General features: G+C 40.6%; 3 protein-coding genes across 5 annotated transcripts in view; all 3 read left to right on the top strand.

Annotated features, from left to right (window-relative positions):
• The first annotated feature begins 1,791 nt into the window (after positions 1–1,791).
• LOC138588883 (transient receptor potential cation channel subfamily A member 1) lies at positions 1,792–12,210 on the top strand. The gene is made up of 17 exons (XM_069659133.1): positions 1,792–1,818; positions 2,228–2,384; positions 2,459–2,619; positions 4,060–4,146; positions 4,246–4,402; positions 5,139–5,300; positions 5,511–5,620; positions 5,935–6,046; positions 6,282–6,310; positions 6,775–6,866; positions 6,990–7,104; positions 7,197–7,367; positions 7,508–7,578; positions 8,773–8,940; positions 9,931–10,055; positions 10,686–10,878; positions 11,970–12,210. The coding sequence occupies exons 1-17, from the start codon at positions 1,792–1,794 to the stop codon at positions 12,208–12,210; spliced, it is 2,178 nt and encodes a 725-aa protein (XP_069515234.1).
• Positions 12,211–12,368: 158 nt separating this feature from the next.
• LOC138588171 (involucrin-like) lies at positions 12,369–13,478 on the top strand. The gene is made up of 2 exons (XM_069658077.1): positions 12,369–12,418; positions 12,963–13,478. Exons 1-2 carry the CDS (start codon positions 12,396–12,398, stop codon positions 13,237–13,239), a joined length of 300 nt encoding a protein of 99 aa, XP_069514178.1. The 5' UTR covers positions 12,369–12,395; the 3' UTR covers positions 13,240–13,478.
• A 1,133-nt stretch (positions 13,479–14,611) lies between these two features.
• ubr2 (ubiquitin protein ligase E3 component n-recognin 2) overlaps positions 14,612–25,436 on the top strand; it is a 43,526-nt gene continuing 32,701 nt past the window's right edge. For all 3 annotated transcript variants that reach the window (XM_069658198.1, XM_069658200.1, XM_069658199.1), the window contains exons 1-9: positions 14,612–14,695; positions 18,773–19,059; positions 19,164–19,242; positions 23,109–23,222; positions 23,377–23,507; positions 24,247–24,385; positions 24,828–24,890; positions 25,083–25,203; positions 25,306–25,413. In XM_069658198.1, the coding sequence (XP_069514299.1) occupies positions 14,612–14,695; positions 18,773–19,059; positions 19,164–19,242; positions 23,109–23,222; positions 23,377–23,507; positions 24,247–24,385; positions 24,828–24,890; positions 25,083–25,203; positions 25,306–25,413 (1,126 nt within the window). The remainder of the gene's footprint in view (positions 14,696–18,772; positions 19,060–19,163; positions 19,243–23,108; positions 23,223–23,376; positions 23,508–24,246; positions 24,386–24,827; positions 24,891–25,082; positions 25,204–25,305; positions 25,414–25,436) is intronic.

Below are 25,436 nucleotides of genomic sequence, written 5' to 3'. Positions count from 1 at the left end.
AGTATTTTGTTACTAAAAGTTTATCTTTCTCATTTCAAATAAGAAAACAAATTGCAAAGAGGCGTGGCTGCTGTGAAGGGCATGATGGGCTCTTTCACAGTAAAACACTTTCTGTTCAGCAGCTAAATCTCAATTTTCTTAATTAAAAATATATTTCATCAACAATAACTTTTCTTCAAGTAATTGATCCTCTGTCTTTCCTGGAAAGTAAGTTTGGATCAGAGGTCTGTTAACCCTATTATATTTATTTATTCATTTATTTATTTACAGCAAACATTTTTATTCATTTAGCTCATATTCAAATATTAAATCATAGGGATCAAATAATCTTTTCATGGAATCTCTGTGTGTATACATTTCAGTAACAGCAGGAGAGAAATTCTCAAACAAATGTAGAAACAATTTGTACACCAGGAGCTCTGACAAGTCTGTTTTGACAAGTCTGTTTAATGTTGATCTTGTACACCTTGTACACTACATGTCACATTCACCCTTTCACACACACACATTTATACACTGATGGCAGAGCATTCTATGCAAACTGCCAAACCATCCATCAGGAACTAGCTAGTCATTCACAGATTGACAATCCCAGGCCTGGGATTAAATGGCTTAGAAGATGACCCGCTCTACCACTGAGCCACAGCCACTCCATGATTGTTAATCATCAATATGGGCAGATTACTTATGCACTATGTTTATCTGACGGCTTCAGTTACTTTACAGATTCAGATTATTATCGCAGAATAAAATCAGACGATAAATAAAGATGTATTATTAAAGATTAAACTACTCAGCAGCATATAAAGTCCTTAAAGGCAAGGCAAGTTTATTTATAGAGCACCATTCAGAGCAACTCAAAGTGCTTTACACAGTTAAAAACAGAGCATTCAGAACATTAAGAGCATTTAAAAGAAATTAAACAACATTAGTGACATTAAGAAAAAAACAAAATGTATTAACATATTAGATCAGGTTCGGTCAGAAGACTACAACAGTATATGCTTAAGCTCAAATCTACTTTCTCTTTAATTCTAACTCATCAGTTATAGAATTCCTTGAATTGTTTTTTTCTCTCTTAAAATGAGCTTCATCCCACCAACTGCAATATTAGTCCATCAGTAATTATTATATCATATCATATTTATATACCTTTAAATGATCTTATCATCTCAGCGAGTCCCTGTGGTGAGTAAGAAGTGTCCCATTAGGTGGAGCTTGTTAGTTCAAAAATATAAACTTCAGTTTTCCAACTGAAGGGGTGTGTCTGTCTTATTAAAAAACGTGTTGTTAAGAAATCATTGTCTTGATTTCAGTTATTTGTTTACATTCTGATTCTTGAAAAGCTGACTATTTTATTTAGAGCTGGACCTAGACCTGGACCCTTTCCACCCTATGATAAGACAAACCATAAAGGCTGATAACATCAGCTGACTTTATGGGTTTGTTTTGATCACCTAGAACAAAAACCATGAGGTTAAGACTTAGACAGCTCCAGATCAGCTCAGTCTTTCAGAACCACCAGGTGAAGACAGATCCAGATCAGAGACTAGACTGGACACAATCTGGAGATAGTTTTAAAGGTTTCCAAAGGTCTGGCTGGTTTTCAGAGGACAAACAGGTTTCGTAAAGTTTCAGGAGGTCAGGCTGCTTCCTGGAGGTCAGGCTAGTTCAACAGTGTGGAGGTCTGGAGACCTGAGCAGCTGGACTGAGGATTTAAAAAAAAACAGGATGAAGAGGGGGATAAGGGCTGGTCTAACAAGTCTGCAGAATCCTGGACTGGAGCTCGAAATGACAGGAAGCACCAACACAGCCCAGGTGAGACTGTGCTAGAAACAGTGTCAGGTCCACCTGCAGTATGAGTGTTTTTGATTCAGTCTGTTGGGAGTTTAAGGAGGAGCTCATCACTGAGCTTCAGAAAATGTTTTCTTAATAAAAGATGATAGACTTTTCTTTTAGAGAGTTTTTTTGACCAAAAGATTGAAAGACAGAAAGACATTTAAAAACATAAGAAATAAATGAAAAGTTTAAACAAAAGCATTAAACTCCACCCATCTGGCTCATCCAGCAGAATAAAGCAAACACTAACGCTTTATGTAACAGATATTTTAATGTTCCAAATACAAACACCAACAGATCAAAAAACATCATGTAACCTGGAAAACTCTTTATACACATCAAACTGTTACACTAACACTTGTTTTGCTGGTCCTACTACTGTCCTCAGATCTCAGGATGTACTCAGGTCTCAGGTGGTCCTCAGGTCTCAGAGAGTCCTCCGGGCCAAGGGTCGGGGTCCACTATGTCAGGAGCAGTAAAAGCTGTTGCTTGGTGGGCCTCGTACTCCTGCAGCCGCTGGAAACAGAAAATCAGAAAACTGAAAGGTGAGACACAAAGGCTCTGAGTCCAGGTGTTTTTTTCTGATCTGAATTTCTTTAATGATGTGATTTGAATTCAGGCATTCAGATGGAGACAAGGTACAAAGGTCTGGCTGAGGATGATGAAGGTGATGAAGAGCAGATGGACGAAACCGACACGACTAGTAAAAACCAGCAACTCAATAAAAAACTACTGAATCACTTCAGACAGCTGGCTGGTACCAACCAGGACACAGACCAGGTAACACAGACTTGGCTACACAGACCTGAAATCACAGACCAGGTGTCAGAAGTTTAGGCTAAACCCAGATGCAGATGAACAGTTAGGGTGTTAAATAACAGTGCTTTATTAAGAAGGGCTGGCAGGGAGGTAGCAAAGGGAGCTGGCTGGAGTTTGAGCAGGGAAGTGGGGCAGTTATCCAAGAGGTGGCTGGTGGGAGTCCTGGGCTGAGGATTGGTGGAATAATCTGGGAGGAAGTGAGCTGACAGGCGGGCTTGGTGAAGTCAAGGTGACAGGCAGACAAACAAAGAGGAAGGCAAATCAGGCAGGCAATGACTAGACTAGAGATGGACGAAAGGCAAACTGTGTATGGCACAAACGATCCAAGTTCTTGTAGTAGGTGGTGATTTGTTGAAGGTAGACAGGTGTGTCAATGGCAGATCCAGGGCAGGTGTGCAGAGTGTAAAAGAGACAGGGGGCAGGGGGGGGGGGGGGGGGGAATTCAAACACACCAAGTACTCCTCACTAAAAGGATAATGAACAAAAAAACAAACAGGCAGGTGTCACAGAGGAGAGACTGTGACACCAGGTAATACATATGTGTAATAACCAACCAGGTAACACAGTTCAGGTAATACAGAGCAGGTAACACTGACAGGCAGGGGGAAATTGGCAATGCAGATGGTGAGGTGGTGAATTAAAGCAAGTTTTTTTATTGATGCCTCTAACACATTTAAGTTTACTTAATATCAAAAGTTAATGACAGATCTACATCATTCAAAGTAACCATGTATGCTTGCCCGAAGTGAGCCGTATTCCATAAGCACCTTTTAAGTTGAAAAATACATACTGAGCCTGGTGATCAATAGATCTTTACACCTAAAGAAACATTCATCAGCTGGCTCATTAATATGCATACATTTATTTTTGCAGCACACCATTTCTCTGTTCTATGCATATGTAAGCTTTTAGTAGGGATTCTACGCACTGTTTTATCAAAGCTCCTGTGAGGAGTTTTTAACTGCTTATGAAACAGACAAAGAGAACAAACTGATAATTACTGCAAATGAGACCATGAGCGGGAAGATTCACTATTTCTTAAGTTATTTTTAATGCCTCTAACCGCTGCCATAGGTTCGGTTAGGTGTCAGATGAGGCTATAAACGGCACACTGCTGAAACAGACTTTATTTATATTTTCCACAGTGAGTGATGGGTTTGACTGTTAAAAGATTTTTCAATCAAGAAAACTACTTATGCTTGTAAGGCCAAGATCAGCAAAGAATTAAATCGTATCGCTTTTTCACAGGGGTCCCCAAGATTGCCACAAAATGTTCCTCGTAGCTTTAATCAGACCCTAGGGGGCTTGTCAGTTAGACCACAGTTTGGATGAATTTAAAATTGGTGTGGTGAAGAAAGGAGGGTATGAATGCTGTTTGACATGTTTTTGCATTTGGTGCAGGTGGATCTTCAGTTTCTGGACGAGGTGATCTCTGACGGGGCCGATCCAAACAGCTCAGACAGATATGGACAAAGCATCCTGCACGAGGTCAAGATTAATTTGAATATTTCTTGTGGGACAATTAGATAAAAACACTGTTAAGAATTGGTGTAATTTTCTTATTTTAATTCCATGCCCTGGGTTCAGATCTCCAGGGCATGGAGTGTGGATGTGATGCGGTTCTTTTTAGACCGGGGTTCAGACCTCCTCCGACCAGATCAATTTGGAGTCACGGCACTTCATGTGGCCTCGGCGCTGGACTACCAGGACATGGTTCAGTTTCTGCTGGACCGGAAAGGTCAGTGTAGGCAGTGTGTTAAAGCAACACTCAGACCAAGGGTCAGTCTACAGCTGCTGAGACTAATGGGTACTGTAGTCATGGATGGGATATTGACAGTTAAACTGGGCTCTGACCAGTGGCCACCTTAAAACTTAGGACAGCCTATAGACACAAAGAGACACAAAATGGCCCAAAACAATGCAGCTGCACCTTTTGCATGTCTCTCATTCTGGGGGTGTTTCTATTTTATATAGGATGGGGGGCTCTTATACATTCTGGCGCCTAGGGTCCAACTTGCAAAATCTGTCCACGACAGATTGTGTTCATTCTAACCATGGGTTTTCGCACAACTGAATTATGTCTCTAAACAAAGGTCTGCTGCTGACAGAAACATTTTAATACAAACAATGATAGCAAATCATCTAAATCTGAAAGCAATCAACTAACTCTCTTATGAGGTTATGATATTGAACTTTTGACAACGACTTATTGAAACTCTGGTTGTTGAATGTACGATCAGATTAGATCAGATCAGATCTCTGGAGCCTGATCAAAAGGTGTGCGTGTGTGTGTGTGTGTGTGTGTGTGTGTGCGTGTGTGTGTGTGCGTGCGTGCGTGCGTGCGTGCGTGTGTGTGTGTGTGTGTGTGTGTGTGTGTGTGTGTGTGTGTGTGTGTGTGTGTGAGTGTGTGTGTGTGTGTGTGTGTGCGCGTCTGCGTGTGCATGTGTGTGCGTGTGTACGTGTGTGTGTGCGGTCCTCAGCTGATCCAGAGGCTCTGACTTTTCTGGACCAACAGACTCCTCTTCACTACGCTGCCAAGAACGATGCTGCAGGTTCCATCAGACTGCTGCTGCAGGCCGGAGCCTCCATCAGCTGCATCGACTACAAACACAGGACACCACTGCAGCTAGCGGCCAACCTGGGTACTTCTGACATCACCCCTGATATCACCACTACAGACATCACAAATGACATTATCACTGAAATCACCACTACTACCATTACCCCTGACATCACCACTTACAGCATCACTGACACCACGACAGACATCGCAACTGACATCACCACTACAGACATTGCTCCTGACACACTACTTGCTTGACTGGATCAGTACTGGTTGTATGTCTTTTTAGAGCGCAATGAAGCAGCTCGGGTTCTGTTGGAGCTTGGGGCAGAGGCTGGGATGATAGACTCTGATGGACAGCTCTGCATAACTGCTCTGATTGGTCGGATGAGCCCGGTGGTAATGTCCCATTCATTAATCATCATGTAAACAAGACATGCTGCCATTGAGTTTTTCTTTTTAGTTATTGACTGATACTTTTACCATTTGTAAAACCTTAAATATAAGTCTGACTTTCTAAACTTATACCTGCTCCATCCAGGGCATAAAAGATACATTGGGTGCAACACAAATCGGGCTTCAGTCCAAATGTTGCACAGTGCATAACTTGTTGTGACTTACAGGTCTTGGTCCAACAACAATACACCCAGGCGTAGCTCAGCTGGTGCGCTCAGCTCCTGATGTTGCTTAATGGTGTTGTATGTTGTGTTTAGGCCATGCTGGCGCTCAGTCAGTTCCATGTGACGGACAGATTGACCAGACAGCAGTTCTACTACCTGAACCTGCTGGAACCAGAACCACACTTACCTAAGACTCCCCTACAGGGTAACACTGCTACTAATGGATTTTTTTCACTGGTCTTTGACTGACTCCCCTGTACCTCCTGTGGTCTTTCATTGGTCCTTTACCGGACTTCCACTCTCTCCCCACTGGTCCTTCTCTGACCTCACACAGCCCTCATTCTATTTTCAGTGTTATAACCCCCTGTGAAAATATAGATAGCATTTTGGTGCTACCTATGTACTGTTACTTCTACTGACCATCTTGTTGTGTTTTGTAGAAGCGGTCGTCAGTGAGCCAACATCTCCAGTAAGTTTCTCAATTTTACTTTAGTTCAATTCAGTGTGAAGTTAGCAGAACTGGGCCCGATTAACTACACTGTGTTGTATTGAACAGTTTTCAGCTTACAGTGTGCAGTCACAGTGTGCAGGGTTCAAACTACAGTGTTCAGTAAATAGTGTGTGTGAAAAGTGTATGGTGAACAGTGTAAAGTGGGCAGTAAACAGTACAGAGTGTACTAACAACAGTGTGCATGGAACATTGTAGGGTGTAGTGAGCAGTGTATGGTTAACAGTGTGCTGTTAACAGTAAAAAGGTGAGGGTGCAGTGAACAGTTTGTAGTGACCAGTGTATAGATTGCATTGAAGAGTGTACAGTGCGCAGAGAATAGTTTGCTTGGAACCATGTATTGTGTGCAGTGAACAGTGTATTGTAAACAGTGAACAGTATACAGTTAACTGCTCTGTGTTTATCTGTTTGGTTCCTGCTGTCAGCTGGAGGTGGTGGTGCAGCAGGCAAAGCTAGACCTCATCATGAATCCAGTCTTTCTCAAACTGATACAGATCAAATGGAAACTATACGGCAGGTACATTCCAATGTGACCAGTTTAATTCACTGTACATCTTCACTAAGAATACTCTAAGGTTACTGGTCCCTGTCCTAACTGTTCGTCTGTCCGTCTCTCCACCTATCTGTCTGTTCGAGCCAGACTGGGGGCTTGGCTTCTACTCATCCTCAACATCATGTTCAATGTCTCCTGGACGACAGTGGCCATCTCTGTGTCTGTCCACAGTGAATCACCTGATCGCTACACCCTCCCCAAGGTGACGTTCCTTTCTGTCTGTCTTTCTGTCTCCACCTGTCTGTCCGTCTTTTTAACTGTCTCTACTGTCTTCTGTTAATTTGCCTGTCTCAGGACTGGTGGCGTGTCCTCTCCGTGGTCCTGGCACTCCTATTGACTCTGGAGGAGGTGTTGAGGGAGGTGCAGGACATCTTGCGTTCCAGAAAGAAGATCCGCCTCTGGCGGCAGTGGGCAGAGCGTCGTCTCCATGACGACCTGCGCTGCTCACATCCTATGTGGCCTCAGGTAGAAGAATGATAAAAATACAGACTGAAAATAGGGGGACACAGCTATCTTAGCGTAAAGGCTCAAAACAGGAGGAAGGGGGGGGGGGGGTATATTGTTGGAACCTCTGATTTAATGTGTGTATGTGTCTGTGTGTGCAGGAGAGAGTTTTCCTCTCAGATCAGAATGATCAAATTCACAAAGCGAGAGGAAACTACCGCCAGGACATGTGGTAACACACACACACACACACACACACGCACACACACACACACACACACACACACACACACACACACACACACACACACACACACACACACACACACACACACACACACACACACACGCACACACGTATACACACACGCAGACAAAAGTGTGTCAAAGCTAAACCAGAGGCCAGGTCTTGGATAAAAACTCAAAAATGTATAAAACAAAGTCTGTTTAATCACAATCAGGTTTCGGTACACAGTAGGTCAGTCAGTCAGGAAGGGGTATCCAAATGAAAAGGCAGAGGCAGAGTCAAAAAACACAGAGAGGTCAGATCAAAGCTTACGAGGAACAAGAGGGAATGATGAAACCAATCAAGACAAGCTGGCACAAAAGGAGGGGAACACAGAGACTCTAGGAGAGTGGAAACCATTAGACACAGGTTAAACACATTAGGGTGGAGCAGGTAATCACAAACAAAAATAAAACACAAGACAAAACATAACGGTAACAAAAGGGAACTTAACTGGCCAGGCAATGTGACAAAGTGTTTGCAGTTTTATGAGGAAAAAGTATATAATATTACAAGTCATAATTTAATGACAACAACAGCTCATATTTAACACAAAAACACTCAAGTATTAAGTGTGATAGAAAAGTATAAATCTTTAAAAGTATAAGAAGATAATTGAAGAAATATAAAGACGAGTAAATAAAAGAAAATATAAATGTGGAAATGTAAAGACAAATGCTAAATACAGAAGAGTTAGTATTACATTTTTTTCATAACATTTAATGTTATAAAATGTCATATATATGCTTATCCCTTTTTCACTTTTTCCCCCCTATTGTTTTATCTATTCCAAGGGCCAAGTTGGGTGGGTGTTTCTTGTAATGCTTTTAATGATATATTATAGAAAGAAACAAAAATATATTTTTTTAATATAGCGAAAAAATCAGCAAATCAATTTGCATAAATGAAATCCAAAAATATTTTTTAATATACTGGTATAGACTGATAAATACGTCAGAAATGAAGATTGAGAGAAATTATTCATTTATATTTATGTATTAATTTTATCTTTATTTATTCTAGTCATTCTTTTACCATTTTAGATTTTTTTTTATGGCACTGCCATGACTCCATAATGAAATTACATAGAGGTCAAATTTGTGTGTGTGTGTGTGTGTGTGTGTGTGTGTGTCTCATCAGGAACGTGTTTGATTGGCTGGTGTACTCACTGCTTACGGTGTCGTTCAGCATCCACATGGTGGACGTGATTCATCCGTCGGTCGCTCTTCATACACTCAGTCTGCGTCTTTTCTCTGTCACCATCATATTCCTGTGGCTGCGACTGATGAAGCACGTCAGAGCCTTCAGGTAAACAGACACCTGTTTAGTTTGACGGTTACAATCTGTTGTTTAAACGTGATCATTTTACCGTGGTACTTTGTTGTCTATGGGATAATGATCTACATATCGGTGGTCAGGTTACAGCCCAGGCCCCCACCTTACAGTTGCCATAACAACAAAACAGCCCAGGGTGGCCATGTGTCCAAACAAAGATCGTCTCTACTGCAGGGAGGTCTCATTGTTTTGGGGACTCCTCTTTTAAACCTATTTCATACAGTTAATCAAGCTTATCACACTGTGATCAGGATCAGGGCTTTAATTAAATTCTATGACTCCTCGGGGCCCCTGGACAAGAGCCTGGTAGACTCCTTCAGTGATTGATTGATTGATTGATTGATTGAGTAATAGGTATCCGTACTTCTAACATGTTAATAAGATAAAATAGATTATTAACTAAACAAAAAAAAACTGCTAAATCAAACAAAAGGCATATAGGCATACTTGTTCAAGTAGTATAAAGCATAAACGTATTAATTTCTGCCCCTAACTGTAATGTTAACCTTTATGGACAATTTTAGTTGTCTTTAAAACCCAAATATACCACCAGTGTCGATAGCAAAGAAAACTGCTATCAAAACCTTTCCTCCTCTCTGTACATATCAAGAATTGTGTTTTTTGTACAATTTCTTCAACAGAATAAGATTATCCTGATGTCATAGGGTGCTTTTCATTATGCTTATTTGTGCTTCCTCGCATCCTCTCTCCTCCGATGAAACGGAAATCGTCGTCCAATTCCTTAAATGCACCTCAAGGAGCCGAGGAAAGAGGAAAGGGGAGTCTTATGGAGGGGCTTGGAGCAAGGAAACATTTAGTGTGTGTGTCTTTTATCTAATGGCATGTAAATAGAGAATAAACACCTAAGTGTAATAGAAAGCACCCAAATTGTCTTACTGTCTGTGTCTTACTGTTTACTGTGTGTGTGTGTGTGTGTGTGTGTGTGTGTGTGTGTGTGTGCAGGTTAATGGGTCCATTCATTGTCATGTTGGGGAACATCGTCGGGGATGTGATGTGTTTCCTTTTCCTGTACGCTGAGATCTTTATTCCCTACGCCTGCAGCTTCTGGATTATATTTGGAGGTCAGTGTGTGTGTGTGATTTCCTGTTTACTTTCTGTAGTTGGCTTGATTGGTTCTTGAAGGGTTCATGATACTGATACTATTAGCCAATAAATCCTTGAAATAATGATATTAAAGGGAATTTACATACGTATTAAATGAGAGATTACAGAGGGCTGAACAAGACACAGGAAGAAAAACATACAGCATAAACATTACAGATAAACCAGCCACACACATAAACACACTTAAATACATATATACATTTATAAATACCTTGATACCTTGATACACACATGAATACATACATATAAATGCAAATACACACATAAATACACTTAAACACAGAATTACACAAATTGTGTAAAATATTGCTACAGTAGCAAAATATCTACACACATTATTATTATTTTCTCCATTAATTGATAAGCTGTTTGGTTTGTACAAAGTTCCACATTCACCATGCTTCTTTTACCCAACCAACAATCCAAACCTGTGAATAATTACAAATACGCTGAAATTAATCAAATCATTTAAGGTAAATTTGAGGAGCTGTGACCATGAAATGTTTATACGTGAAAAAAGACCTCAACCATTTACAGTGTAGCTGTTTAGATTTCTGTCAATCGCCGCCTTCCCCTTCTAGGCTCCTCATCAGTTCCCAGCATGCAGTATGTATCAGGCCTGCTGTTCAGTCTGTACCGTATCACTCTGGTGGATGAGTACGAGTACACTGCCATGGCTACTGTGGACAACGTCATGGCTCCTCTGCTGTGTGGGACATTTTTGGCTGCTTCCTCCATCCTATGTGTGAACCTGCTGATCGCCCTGCTGACTGACACCTTCCAGAGGTCAGAGGTCACACTGTCTTCAAACACCTGTCCCTTCTCATACTGTAGCTGAGCAGCGTAAAACATCACTATTTTCACACTGTCTTTGACACAAAGTAGAACCAATGACATAACTATATATTAAACAGCAGCACTTTTATGGGATTGGGTAGTTAACTAATTGGTGTGCAGAATTTGTTCATATTGTAGCTGATGCTTTTCCTGCTGTAACCCTTCACAATAAGAGTTCTGTTGTATCATATTTCTCCTGATGTGATGGTTAGAGCTGTGGATGCTTCCTGTTAAATGATGTGTCATCAAAGGTGTACAAAAGTGTTTAGGTCTGTAAGGTGTCCCAAGTATGTCAGCAGCCAGCTTAACACTCCTAACAGTAAAACAAATGTAGTCAGTAGCTGTTCAACACTAACAACAATGAATACAATGGTAAGATACAAATAAGAAAACAGTGACTTATTAAATCCAGAGGGTAAAAACTTTTTTAAAAATTCTTTGTAATAGATATTTTTCCATTTCTGTCTCAATACATGGAAAAAAACAAGTCTGTTGTTTTTATTTAGTGAGATGTAACTTTAATTCTTCCAGACTGACGTCATTATTACCAGTATTTATCAAATATTTAGGTCAGACATGTCCACCATATTCCATATTACCGTTTTTACTCTTAACGGCAGATATTAGCATGCTAACATAGGCTTTGTCAGTTAGCTACATAAAAGTTACTTTTGAGGGATACACTATGGAGCGAGCAAGATTTATCGGTAAGAGAGGTATGTCGAGCCTAAAGCAAGAATGTTAGTAATTCCACAGAACAAAGCCACACAGTTACAGTAGCACAATCAGTACAGTATATGTATTGCATCTTTGTAATTAACATGTATTCAGTTAGTACTACAGAAAATGTATTCAATTTAATTTTGTATGTGTGTGTGTGTGTGTGTGGGTGTGTGTGTGTGTGTGTGTGTGTGTGTGTGTGTGTGTGTGTGTGAGTGTGTGTGTGTGTGTGTGTGTGTGGGTGTGTGTGTGCGTGTGTGTGTGTGTGTGTGTGTTTGTACATATATTGTGTATACATTCGAATGTAAACATATATGTAGGGTGCATGATAACTCTCAGGCGAATGCTGTGATGCAGCAAGCCACCGTCATTCTGCAGGTGGAGGAGTCCATGCCCTTCCTACGTCGTTTCTATGACAACCAGTATATCTCCAACCACTGTGCACCACTGGCCGAAGCCTATGACGATGATATTACAACAAACTCCCATTACCATGATGAGATGGGCCGCATCACTGCAGAGATTAAAGTGTGTGAAGACAAAAACTCAGTTTTTATTTAAAGTGAAGTTCTGGAAATAAAGTGTGTGTGTGTGTGTGTGTGTGTGTGTGTGTGTGTGTGTGTGTGTGTGTGTGTGCGTGTGTTTGTGTGTGTGTGTTTGTGTGTGTCTGTGTGTGTGTGTGTGTGTGTGCGTGCGTGTGTTCCCTGCAGAAGACTCTGGATCAGTTTTTGGTCCTGCAGAGAGACATGGACCCAGAAGGAGGCCCTGGGTATGAATCAATGAGACATCAATCGACTGATTGTGTGATGAACAACTTTAGAACCAAAACGCATCAGTCAAATAAACGTGTTTTACTCTACTTACAGCTAATCAGAACACAGTTTTATCAGAGCTCAGAGCCAATGAAACATTTTAATCACATTTCATAGACAGTACAACACAGTTCACTCTTAGCTCACAGCCAAAACACAGTTTACTCCCAGTGTTGTTAGTGCTATGAGATAACTGTATGACCCCACCTGCGCAGGGAGAACACAAAACTTTTCACATTTATCAGTCATATTACCTTCTGATGGAAATCTGTAAACATAATCTGATGATATACAAAATATGTATATATATGACAATATACTAGACAGGGAATAATGTCACTAAATAAGTCATGAACCAAGTACATTCAGGCAAGTACTTTTAACTACAAAGGGGTGGTACTTGTAGAAAACACAAAATACTTGTAGGTTGAGATTATTAAAAAAAGATGTAACAGTTATAATTGCTAAACCAGCAGCAACATCTATTCTTCTTTCTATTAGAGTCCAGAAAGATCAAAACCAGGAAAAAAACCTGCAAAATCAGGAGCTGTGTGACCAGAACCTGCACAAACAGGGTCTTCAGGGCCAGAACCTGTGCAATCAGGAGCTTCAGGACCAGAACATGCACAACCAGGAGCTTCAGGACCAGAACCTGCATAACCAGGAGCCTCAAATCCAGAACCTACACAACCAGGAGCTTCAGGCTATCCAAGCAGAGCTGAAGCAGCTCCGGACTCTGGTCCAGCAGCTGGTTCAGACCAGGTCTGAATCAAGTTAACAGATCTAAGTCTGAGGGGAGATAAAACCTGACTGATCTGTCAGGACCAGACCAGAAGAAGACAGCAGTCCTCTGTGGACTTAAGAAAAGTGAAAAGTGAAAGTGTGAATCAATACAAATTGATGCAGTTCTCTCACATGGCAGAAATAAACTAATTTTAACATACATGTCTGACAAGAAAATGGATTAAACTGCAGAATACTACTAATAATATACTTATATATAATATATACTAATTTTATACTACCACTAATAATAATAATAATAATACATTTTGTTTATAGCCGCCTTTCAAAACACTCAAGGTCGCCATAAATGGTAAATGGTAAATGGACTGTACTTATATAGCGCTTTTCTAGTCTTTGCGACCACTCAAAGCTGCTTTTACACTACATATCACATTCACCCATTCACACACTGATGGCAGAGGCTGCTACGTAAAGTGCCCAACTGTCAATCAGATATCACATTCATACCCGTTGGCTATGCCACCGGGAGCAATTTGGGGTTCAGTGTCTTGCCCAAGGACACTTCGACATGTAGCCTGACGGAGCTGGGGATCGAACCTTCGACCTTCCGATTGAAAGATGACCGACTCTACCACTGGGCCACAGCCATACAAGGCAGAGTTGAAAATGAAAAACAATGCAACAATAAATCAACAAAATTACTAAGGGGATGTTTGTTGTTTTTAAAGCTTCTTATACTCTTCTTATACTGTAGTATCCTGTTGCTAAATAGTGTATCAAAGCACAGTGCAAGGCAGATGGCTGTTCAACATGAGTGTGGTTCTGCTCAAGGTTTCTGCCTGTGAAAAGGGAGTTTTTCTGCCACTGTTATCAAATGTTGCTAAGTACTGCTCATGGTGGATTCATGTTGGGTCTCTCTCTAAATGATTAAAAAAGAATACGGCCTAGACCTTCTCCTTTTGTAGAAGTGTCTTGAGATAAGCTTTAAAATAAAATTATATAAAATTTGATTGATTGATTGATTGATTGATGGAGTTCCACTCGCACAAGACAAGACAAGAGAAGAAATGTAAGTCATTAACAAAGAAAATACACTTAAGACCAAACTCTGACTTATGATGAAATAATTTAGAGATAATTTATTTAGACAGTGATGAGATGGTATACCAAAGTCATGTGATCAAAGGTTCAAATTTTGAATAACTTAATAAAATAAGTAAAGAAATATTGACGTTATCATAACTCATTGTTTATCTATAGATTTTCTTTTACAGGCTGCCATGCTTTTGTACCTTTCGGAACTTGCAATTTAAGTAAACAACCTGGCCCCGCCCCCTCAGCTGTTGATGATTTCCGGCTCCGGGTTCTTCTTTACTAGGAGCCACAGAGCAGAGGGAGGAAAAATGGCGGCGGCCCAGTCCGACAGAGATCTTCCGTCCGCTTTATGTTCTGAATTCCTGAATTTCTCCGCTAAAGACACCGCGTCGGTAAGCGGCTCCTCGAGCTGTAACCCCTGCTGACCCTCACACTAACTGTCACTGCGTCACACTCAATTGTTTCACCTGCTGAACGACACATTCAGTGTTAAATCTGCCTCCGGCTCGGCTTGTTTTTCAGCCCAGCTCGGCTACATGGAGCTAATGCTAAGGCTAGCTTCGCTGCTTTGAGTGATATGTAAAACATCTGGATGTGAGATTAGAAATGCTAGAAACAGCTGTCTGTTGCCCCGAGCTCACTGCTTCAACACCAACTGTCAATGTTATTCAATCATGTCTGCTTGTTAGTATCGTTTAAAACTGAGTCCCTGAACGTGTATTTAAATGATAAACTCTGTAAACAGTCTTGCAGTTTACCAACCGCCACACTGGCGTTAAGGTAACCTCTGCGACCATTCACATCCTGGGACACAGGTTCAGATATCACGAAACTGCAAGCGATTATCACAAACTACATTACATATTTGACATATTTGTTTAAACATGGAGCCTGAACTACAATCAGAAGAGTTCAGAAACAATAACAGGAGAGTGACATTTACCTGGTTCAACACCTGGACCATAGCACAGTCTATGACTTCACACCTAAAGAAATGTGTGACTTTGTACTGGATTTATGACAAGCAATTCTCTATTCACAGCTGATTGAGCATGTGGCAATATCTGTATATTGTATTGTATGTCTATTATATGATGATATGCAGTGACAGACCAGGTGTTACACGGTCAGCTGTAGGCTACTGTTTGCTTGCTGCATTACTGAATGATAATCATGAGTGTGACACAGAATGACAGACATACAGGTTGTTACAACATGAACATACATGTTGTCATGTGTGTTGGTGCCAAGATTGGGACATGTTTCAGCCTAATTTGACCTGATGATGATGATGATGATGACTAATAATAACAAACATAATAATGATGTTAATACATTTGTATTCAGGCTCTTCCATTACTGACATGTTGTAAAATCATGGTCCATTGCTTCAATATATTAATGTAAAGGTTTAAAGGGGAATTGATTATTGATGTTAAATTTGGTCTCTAAAACAAAACAAAACCTTCTTTCTCCTCATTCAGAGGGGTGTACTACAAAGCAAGTTTGATGTACTCTGGCTTTCTCTGCATAAGCTGGCTTGACAAAACCTAAAGCCCAGTTATAGATAACCCTTATAATGAAGGTAGTTATGAGGTGTTTTTTTTTTTACTGTGAACCAAGGCTTAATGCTTATTATTATTATTATTATTATTATTATTATTATTATGAATATTACAATTATTGTTATTATTATTATTGTTACAGAAAACTCTGCTGCTAAATATAGGGCAAGAGGGGAATGCTGCAGAAAGTTGTTCATTTGTAAATTAATTTATTTGCTACTCGATGCACTCTCAGCTCAGGCCGTTTTTGTAACACTGCAAATTGTATAACTCTAAAACTTAAATATGGATACACATGATTTCAACAGTCGGGTCATTTAGGTCTGGCACTGGCTCTTAATGAAGGATACATTGTATTCATATAATCTGTCTAAAATATATAGACTAATAAACATTGTTATCTGCATTGTACCTGCAAAACCAGTAGTGGAAAACAGACTTGGCTGTTTTCACAACCCAGCATAAAAGTGTAGGCTAATCCACAGTTGATTGTAGCTGCTGTGCCTTTGTCATTTTTTCATTGTACTGATGATCTTGCTTCCTAGTACACTCCTTTATGTCTTTAAAGGGCCAGTTGGCTGATTTTCAACCTCAGTCCTATCATGCTATTATGGGGAGCTAATGCCATTATGGTAGAAAAAAAATCCAATTTTGCACTGTGCCTTTTGAGGCTATACGCTTCTCCAATGGGCCCTGGTTTTACGTAGCCCTGGTTTTACGTTGTCCAGGGAGCTTGCTAAACTACAATTCCTTTATATAGGATGCCTGCCTCGGATGTCTGCAGTGTTTAGTTAATAACCACCACATACTGTAAAATGTTATCATTTGTTCCGTGAGGTCCCTTGAAACGCTGCCTGCTCTCCTGTTTTCCCTTCCCAGACATTCCACATTTATAACTGATTCTTGTCTCATTCAAAATCGATTGTCAGGTTTGAAATGTAGACTAAAGTTTTTTTAGACAAGCCACCTGTATATTCTCGTCGTATTTTGGATTCTGTGCCGCTCTGAGCCGTTGCCTGCAGCGAAAAAGGTAGTATTTCACTCCAGTGTCTCTCGCTGGGCTGTTCCTTTCATAGGGAGGGGTTGTAGGGCTGTGGCTCAGTGGTAGAGTCGGTCATCTTTCAATAAGAAGGTCGGAGGTTCGATCCCCAGCTCCCTCAGGCTACATGTCGAAGTGTCCTTGGGCAAGACACTGAACCCCGAATTTCTCCCGGTAGCATAGCATATGAATGTGATAACTCTGCCTCTGCCATCAGTGTATAAATGTGTGTGTGAATGGGTGAATGTGATATGTAGTGTAAAAGCAGCTTTGAGTGATTGCAAAGACTAGAAAAGCGCTATATAAGTAAAGTCCATTTACCATTTGTCCATTTGTAGCACTGTGGAATGGGTGAAACCACAAGCTGTTTGTACAACTTTCTCCACAGCTATGGCATCAATTTCAAATATTAGTGCTTCTATCGGTTACAGAACTTTGACCGACAGTGGCATTTTCCAGGGGCGAATTTCTCCTTTAAGGTTTACTGTGATGGTTAATTAGATGACCACTAACCTACAGCAACACTTTCATATTCTTTATTGTCTTATTAATGTTCATGTCTTTCATCCCACAAACAGTCTAACATCCAAAGAGTCAGTTTACAGTCATAACCAACTAACTGACCTTCTGTACTACTTCAAGCTAATTTCAGCAGGTTAGCATTGTGGCTAACACACCACTGTTGCAGGGCATCCTTTGATCAGATCTATAATCCCTGTGTCAGGATGAATAATTGGGGATTGATGCTGTAGCAGGGTTAGTTTGATGTTATTCTGGTGTTAGCTAAATGTAAGCTCAGTATTAGCTGGATGTTAGCCTGGGGTTAGCAGTGTGGTCAGGAAGTATTCAGGTCAGTGTGTCACTGAGCCTCAGCAGGTAACACTAACTAACTGTGACGGAGAGCTGATTAACCTGCCGCTGATCACTGACTGCACACACACTTCTGCTGTACAATTTGAAAGGAGTACTACAGTAAAGGATAGGAGTTCGACAATACAGGGCAAAAGTGCATAACCAACTAAATGGGGTGGGCGGTATACCAGTTTCACATCGTCACTGGTGTCACGTTCTGCCATGACATGGATTTTGCAAAACCATCAATTCTGGGACAAAAGACAAACACAAACGTTTTGGTTTTCGTACACATTTTCCATAACTTCTCTACAGGCAAAGTCCATCTGATATCACATAGTGCATCTCTTCCACAGGCCAGACGGAGTGTGTGTGTGTGTCTCTAAACATGCACACGAAGCTGCAGCCATTGTATATAATGTCGGTGGGATGATTGATCAGATGCGCAGTTACGCAAGTCGGCTTTTCAGTGAACGTGTCCCTGTTATTAGCGGAACCTTGCCCTGGTGCTGTTTAACGCTGTGGCCACATTAACGGACCGTTTACGGAGCAGAGGTGCCGTGGAGTGTTTACTTTTACCGTTAGAAACTGTAGATGACAAGTAACCCAGGGACAAAGAGAGGTCTCTGCACAGGGGCATATAGCAATTTGGCAGTGTTATTGCAGAGCAATGCAGAATTTCTTTTTCCTCCAAGTGAGGAAAATCACAGTTCACATGATCCTGTTAAAATTCTTAAAGGTCAAATTTTTCATATTGACATTAAAGGTGTGTTGATTTTGCTTATTCACAGTTCAGCTCATGCATTAAGAAACATACACTAAACACAAGTGGGAACCAAACACACCAAATATCACTGTAACAGTTTAAATCCAATAGAATCTTTGATTTGGAGGATAGTTGCACTGTGATTACTTCTGTAACTATAAGCTGTAGGAGGCATTGCTCTGTACACTGTGATATCTGGTCATACATGTACTCTTCTCTCTTCCCCCCTCATCCTCCTCCTTCACAGCGATGGCTGGCGGCACCTGAACTGCAGCAGGAGGTTTACCATCACCTGGCCTTATATGTACCCAGAATCCTTTGCCTGGGCCCGAGCCGGGGCAGCAGCAGCAGGGAGGAGCAGAGAGAGGAGCAAAGGGAGGAGCTGGCCTGTCAGCTGCTCCTTTTGGCTCCTCTGGAGTGGCTCCTGTTGGGGGAGGAGCCGGCATCAGGCCTGGCTCTCCTCCAGGAGAAGAACCTGCCATCACCTCTTTGTGGACATGTGTTCAAGGTGGGAGAGCCCACCTACTCCTGCAGGTAACGCACACACCTACACCTACACACACACACACACACACACACAGACACACACAGACCAGGTTAACCACAATGTGTGTGCATGTGTGTGTGTTCTTGTTTAGGGAGTGTGCAGCTGACCCTACCTGTGTTCTGTGCATGCAGTGTTTCCTGGGCAGCGTTCACAAAGAGCATCGATACAGAGTGAGTACACACGCACACGCGCAACAGCTGGCTGATGTGACACTGCAGAATGCTGCAATTGTTACAGGTTTACAAAGACTCTGCTAATAGGAACACCTGCTGTATACCTGATGCGATGTCATCAACAGAACTAAGACTGTTAAAAAACATTCATACAGTTGAGTATTGTGATAAGAATTTGTAACGTTTTTTAGATGAATAGTTAAGGGGTTCATTTTGTGTTTAAACTCTGAGCAGTAGATGGCCTGTGTTGTAATCTATCTTGAGATATTCGATCCAATGACAAAATGTAAGTTGAGAAAGGAAAATTGAAGAACAGAACAGGTGTGATATACTCAATTGTAGCTCCTCAGTGTTTCCCTCACATAGACTTTACATATGTACTAGCTGCTGCCCAGATATATTAATGGCTGACCCGATATATTTACAGGCCAGGTGTATTTAGTGCCCCATAAGAGGGGTAAGTCCCTGAACCCCAAATTGCTCCCCAAGGCATAATCATTTTATGTGCATATGTGTGAATGGGATTAGATTTGATGAGCAGCCTGCAGTCAATTTACCATTTACTGTATGTCTGTGGTTGTAATAGTTTCAGCAGCTGTTGAAAATGGGAAGAGAACACATAGCTATTCTTGTGAATTCCTCTTTGTTGTTTTTCATTACGATCTCAAAATATACTTATCTGTTAAGTCTTTAAAGTGTTATTTGTGCAAAGTAGGCTACTTATGCTCAGTCGCGTTTTGAAAGTTGCTTGTTGTTTAAAACAAGAAGAGACCAAGTCACTTATTAAACGGAAAAACTGGTCCCCCGATGTTTGGAGTTGGGATGGGCATTTCCAGTCATCTCAATATTCGAGCAATCTAATTATGAACGAGTAATTGAGTACTTACAAATTCTATATTTTTATTACCGTTAAAAAACAAAAAACATGTCGGACACAGACCTCCCGGTCCGGAAATAGTAGGCTATATGGAACATTACTATCTAACACTTTTACATTAATGTCAATAAATCAACAATGGAAAACAAGTGCAATTTCATATGCAATGAACAACCTTAACAGGTAACATTCCGTTGTCAAACGTCACAGCGGTAGCGGACTGTATTCAAATGTTTTCAACTCTCGTAGCTGTTGTCCGGCGTGATGGTGGCTTGTACACCAGCTCAGCATATGCCATCAGCTTACGGAAGCCTTGTCCTTCCGCTAAACTAAATGGGAGCATATCTCCAGTCACTATTTTCCTTATTAGCAGGCTAATCTTCTCCGCTCTGGTATCATCACAATGACGTGTGCTAACAGGGCTAGCAAATGATGTGATGCGAGACTGTCTGTGGTCTGTCTCTGCTGGCATAGTATTTCTATGATATACAAGTTTAACACCACATATCTTGCACAGCACGTTATTGTTGTCATTTTTGTCAAACTACGCATGAGCGGGTGCGCGAGTAGTGTACCATTACTTGAATAATGACATCAACACTGAGTATTTGAGTTCTTGATTATTTGTCCCCATCCCTAGTTTGGAGGTATTTTGGGTTTAGGGCAGGTGATGTTAAGCAGTTAAAAAATGATATGCAATCAAAGAGTGCATGAAACCTGTGTCTGCAACACAGCTAACTTTTTCAACCACCTGAAAAAAAACCACAAAGTGCAGCATGTGGGGGTATAAAGGCCAAGAGGAATAACATCACTACTCCCCGTCCTTGTCAGACATCCACAACAGAGACACTGTACAAGACTAAATCTGCAATTAATCAATTAGTAGACAACCTCTTCTCACTCTATCTCTTGGCTCCCCTTTTCTATTTTTTGTCTATTCTGTTATAATGTTGTACTGCGTTGTGTAGGTGTTAAAACATAAATATGGGGAAACAGATTTTTCAATACTAAAACTGTGTGCCACCATGCATGTCTATTTTGCAATTTTTAGGGGTCGCACCTGACTTAAACTCTTTCAAAGCCATTCATCCAATCGACTGAAAAATGTTTTCAGTGTGTAGAAAAGGCCTTAACAAGTGAAAATCTTTGAGTGCTAATTTGGCACATAGCCATGGCTATGTGCCAAATTTCTCCATAAAACAGCAAATTGTTGTAACCCTCATACACCCTGTTCATCTGCCCCAAATTTCATATGTTCAAAAGATAGTCCAGCCATGAACACATTTACATGCCAATTTTTATCCCATAGCCACCAATTTGGAAAAAAAAACTTTGCAATTCAGGATAATCTTTGGCTAAATGATATACATGATTTTAAACGTTGGCAAATCACCAACTACATTTATTACCTTAAGAATTTGCTTTAATATACTCGTCATTTAAGCTGGTATGCTAATTTCTTTTGTTTGTAAATAATACTAGTAATACTACTAATAATACTACTGCATGTATCTAAGAAAGGCCGAGCCCCCCTAGCCCACACACAGGTACACCAAAACAATAAAGTGATTAATGCCAAATCTTTATTGGAAAAAATTAACACCAATCAGTCTATAGTTCTTTTTGTTTTTCAAAGTTACCTTAAGTTATTATAATAAACACCCCTTTTAGTTCAATTTAAATATGTGGATGTAGGAATTTCTGCATGCATGTATGAATGTATGTCAAAAATATATCTGTGTGGATGTATGGATGAATATGTTTTTTTAATAGTTGAACAGACTTTTGATTATCAAGTTCTTCTTTAATGATTTTATTTAACATCTACAAATCTAATCTTGACAATCTCAGTGCAGACAAAGCCTCGCGCACCCCCAGAGATCTTTGGCGCTCCCCTAAGGGGGGCCCGGACCCCAGGTTGGGAACCACTGAAACCCACTAACCCACTGGTTTACCTTGCCCCGCCCTTCTCTAATCCAAACATTTTAGCTTTTATACTGTTGCCTCAGTTTTTGTGTACCTCTTGTCCTCTCTATGTTCTGTTGTTAGCTGTTGACAAGTTGCTAGCTGGTGTTTGCAGACTTCACTGGTGATGGTAAACTTGGTGTGAGTCAGTTGTATTTCTCTTTTTATCTGAAATCACCTGAGTAAGTGAACCTCTGTAAAGTAAATGTGTGTGTGTGTGTGGAGTCCCCTGCAGCAGCAGAGATGTCATAGGCATTAACTGAAGGATTAGCCAGTGTTGTCACCATCATACCAAAGTACCTTTGTCTACTGCACACACATTTCGGACTGCTGCAGAGAGCTCCGCTGCACTGCAACATTATTGTAGGGAAATGTAGCTTTGCACTGCTTAGAGTTAAGCTACTGAAAAGCTTTTTAATGACGAAAACAGCAATGCTACCACCAAACTTCTGAGAAATGTAGTTGAACTACTAAGGCTGCTGTTTGTAACGCCAGTACTGCTAAAAAAAGTGGTCCCCTTTTATGGAAAACTGAGAAAGTTGATTACCAAGTGTGTTAAATCTGTTATCCTTTTAGGTTTTATCAGCTAGCTGTGCTTAACTGTCTTCATACAACAGCCCCCTGGAGTTACACTGTGGTTTTATTCATTGTGCACTGAACTTTGGTTTGATTCTGATGGTTGATTCTGTCTTGGTCTATAGATCCAACCTGGATCAGGTTAAACCAGTTCCTTGTGTGGTCCTTAGCAGAAAGTGATGCTGCAGCTCACAGGTTAAAGGTCAAGCTGTCAGCTGCACAAAGACCAGCTAAGACTATCACACACTTCAGCTAAGAGCCTGTCTGCTGCATGTGACGCTGCAGCACACACAAATCAATCATCATGTGTGTGTTTGTGTTTGTGTTTGTGTGTGTTTGTGTGTGTTTGTGTGTGTTCGTGTGTGTTCGTGTGTGTTCGTGTGTGTGTGTGTTCGTGTGTGTTCGTGTGTGTGTGTGTGTTCGTGTGTGTGTGTTTGTTTTACAGATGACAACATCAGGAGGTGGAGGTTTCTGTGACTGTGGAGATGCTGAGGCCTGGAAGAAAGGTCCTTACTGCCACAAACACACACCTACAGACAGCAGCAGGCACTCACAGGAGGTGAGACACATATAGCTACATACCTTTCTCTCTCTTTACCAGTCTGTCTCTGTGGCTCAACAATTCTCTGTGGCTCTACCTGTTCCTGTCTACTTCTCCAGCTGTTTTTCTCCCTGTTTGCATTGTAATTACTATTTACTGTTCGTCTCTTCAGGATCCTGTAGCTCAGCTGCCAGCTGACATGGTTGCCCGTGGTTACAGTGTCTTCTCCATCATCCTGAAGTATGCTGTGGACATGCTGACATGGGAACAAGAGGACCAGCTACCTGAGGGACTGGCACCACCGTACGCATACACACTCGCACACACACACACACATACTTACTTATTATGGTTATTCTTGATGAATCCAGAGATTTCAGTCGCAGCCGAATATTTCACATTCTAAAAGTACATACATTAAGGTCATTAGAGTAACAGTGGGGCAGCTCAGTTGAAAACACGCATATAATGGATGAATGACTTATGAGATAACATCTGTTGATTAAAACACAAAGACACTCTAAGAAAACAACACACCTGGAACCTTGTCCTTTCCTTTTTCTGGAGTTCTTTCACAGGCTAACGCTAGCAACCATAGCTAACTAGCAAAACTGTCTGTAATACAAAAAAAAATACAATACCTCTTAACAATTATTTGGACTGCCAAATACAGCAGGCAATGAAAAGTGATCTGTAACCTTTAAGACTCCACCGATTAAGCTGTCTTAGCCCTGTCTCCTGTACAGCAAAGCACCCCATCTGGGTCTCACTTTAGTAATGTTACAATAGGTTATGGCCTCTTCTTCATGACCACTGATTTTAAAAGGGCCTGCTTGCCTTCACCTACCAAGGTTTTTTTTACTCCGTTAATCATGAATGACAAATGACCAAATTCCAAAATCTGTGTTGAATAGATGACTTATTTTACACATTATGTAGTCATATTGTCAAATATCCTATTCCCTCTGCAAATCATATGCATTATACTGTTTTTTTTACTCTAATACTGGTACTTGCTGTGTTTGTGTGTGCTTGTTTTCAGGGAGAGAGAAGACACTTTCTACTGCATGTTGTTTAATGATGAAGTCCACACGTATGAACAGGTGATCTACACTCTGCAGAAAGCTGTCAACTGCAGCCAGAAAGAAGCCGTCAGCTTTGCCACCACTGTGGACAGAGATGTTAGTAATCGCTTTATAACCATGTTACTTATATTAAACATGCTATATATTATACACGTTATATGGAGCCATCCTGCACTTTAATTTCCTTCTGTATTAATAAAGTTATATCTTATCTTTTAAAAAAGTTTGATATACTTATTATATACATTTTATATGTATTAAACTTGTACATATTTGATATTATTCCTTTTCAATACGTTACATGTTATATACAATTGTTATGTAGATGTTATGTACAGCATTCATTATTTACAAATATATTTTCCAGTCATCATTTTTATTGTACATAACTCTGTAAATAAATATTTAACACATTGGTCATTATAAACATGATATATAATACTCAATATAAACATATTTAATACATCACTTTCATTACATACATCTTACTTATATTCACATTATACACATAACTTCCTGTCTTTGTGTTTGTGTGCAGGGCAGGAAGTCGGTTCGATATGGAGATTTCCAGTTCTGTGAACAGGCCAAGTCTGTTATCGTGGTGAGTCTCTGCCTCCTGCTTAAACTACTAACATTATTCCATTGGAAAACTATCCCACTGTAAAATTTTTAATTATTTTTAGGGTAATCATTTTAAATTTGTTCATTCTCACTCTGTTTTCCCAACCTCTTCCTCTTGGCTGCCCCCTTTTAATCTGTCTTTCCCCCTTCACACCATCTCTCTCCCTGTCAGAGGAACACCAGTCGTCAGTCGAAGCCTCTCAGGGTTCAAGTTATGCACTCATCAGTTGTTGCTCATCAGTGTTTTGCTCTGAAGGCCCTTAGCTGGTTGGGACAAGTCATCCAGTACTCTGGTATGTCTGGAGTTCTTTACCCACAATTCCTCTGTGTGTGTATGTGTGCATGTGTGTGTGTCAGTGTGTCAGCGCTTAATGTGTTTACCTTTCCTGTTTCAGATGGTCTGAGAAGGATCCTATGTCAGGTTGGACTGCAGAGAGGTCCAGAAGGAGAAAACTCCTCGCTGGTTGACCAACTGATGCTCAATGACTCCAAGATGTGGAAAGGTAACAACACTTACTTAACTTAC

Source organism: Semicossyphus pulcher, unplaced genomic scaffold (assembly GCF_022749685.1).
Source record: "Semicossyphus pulcher isolate SPU_LCO1_2020_fin unplaced genomic scaffold, fSemPul1.0.p SCAF_12, whole genome shotgun sequence".
NCBI classification, from domain to species: domain Eukaryota; kingdom Metazoa; phylum Chordata; class Actinopteri; order Labriformes; family Labridae; genus Semicossyphus; species Semicossyphus pulcher.
This window is presented reverse-complemented; position numbering and strand designations above follow the sequence as displayed.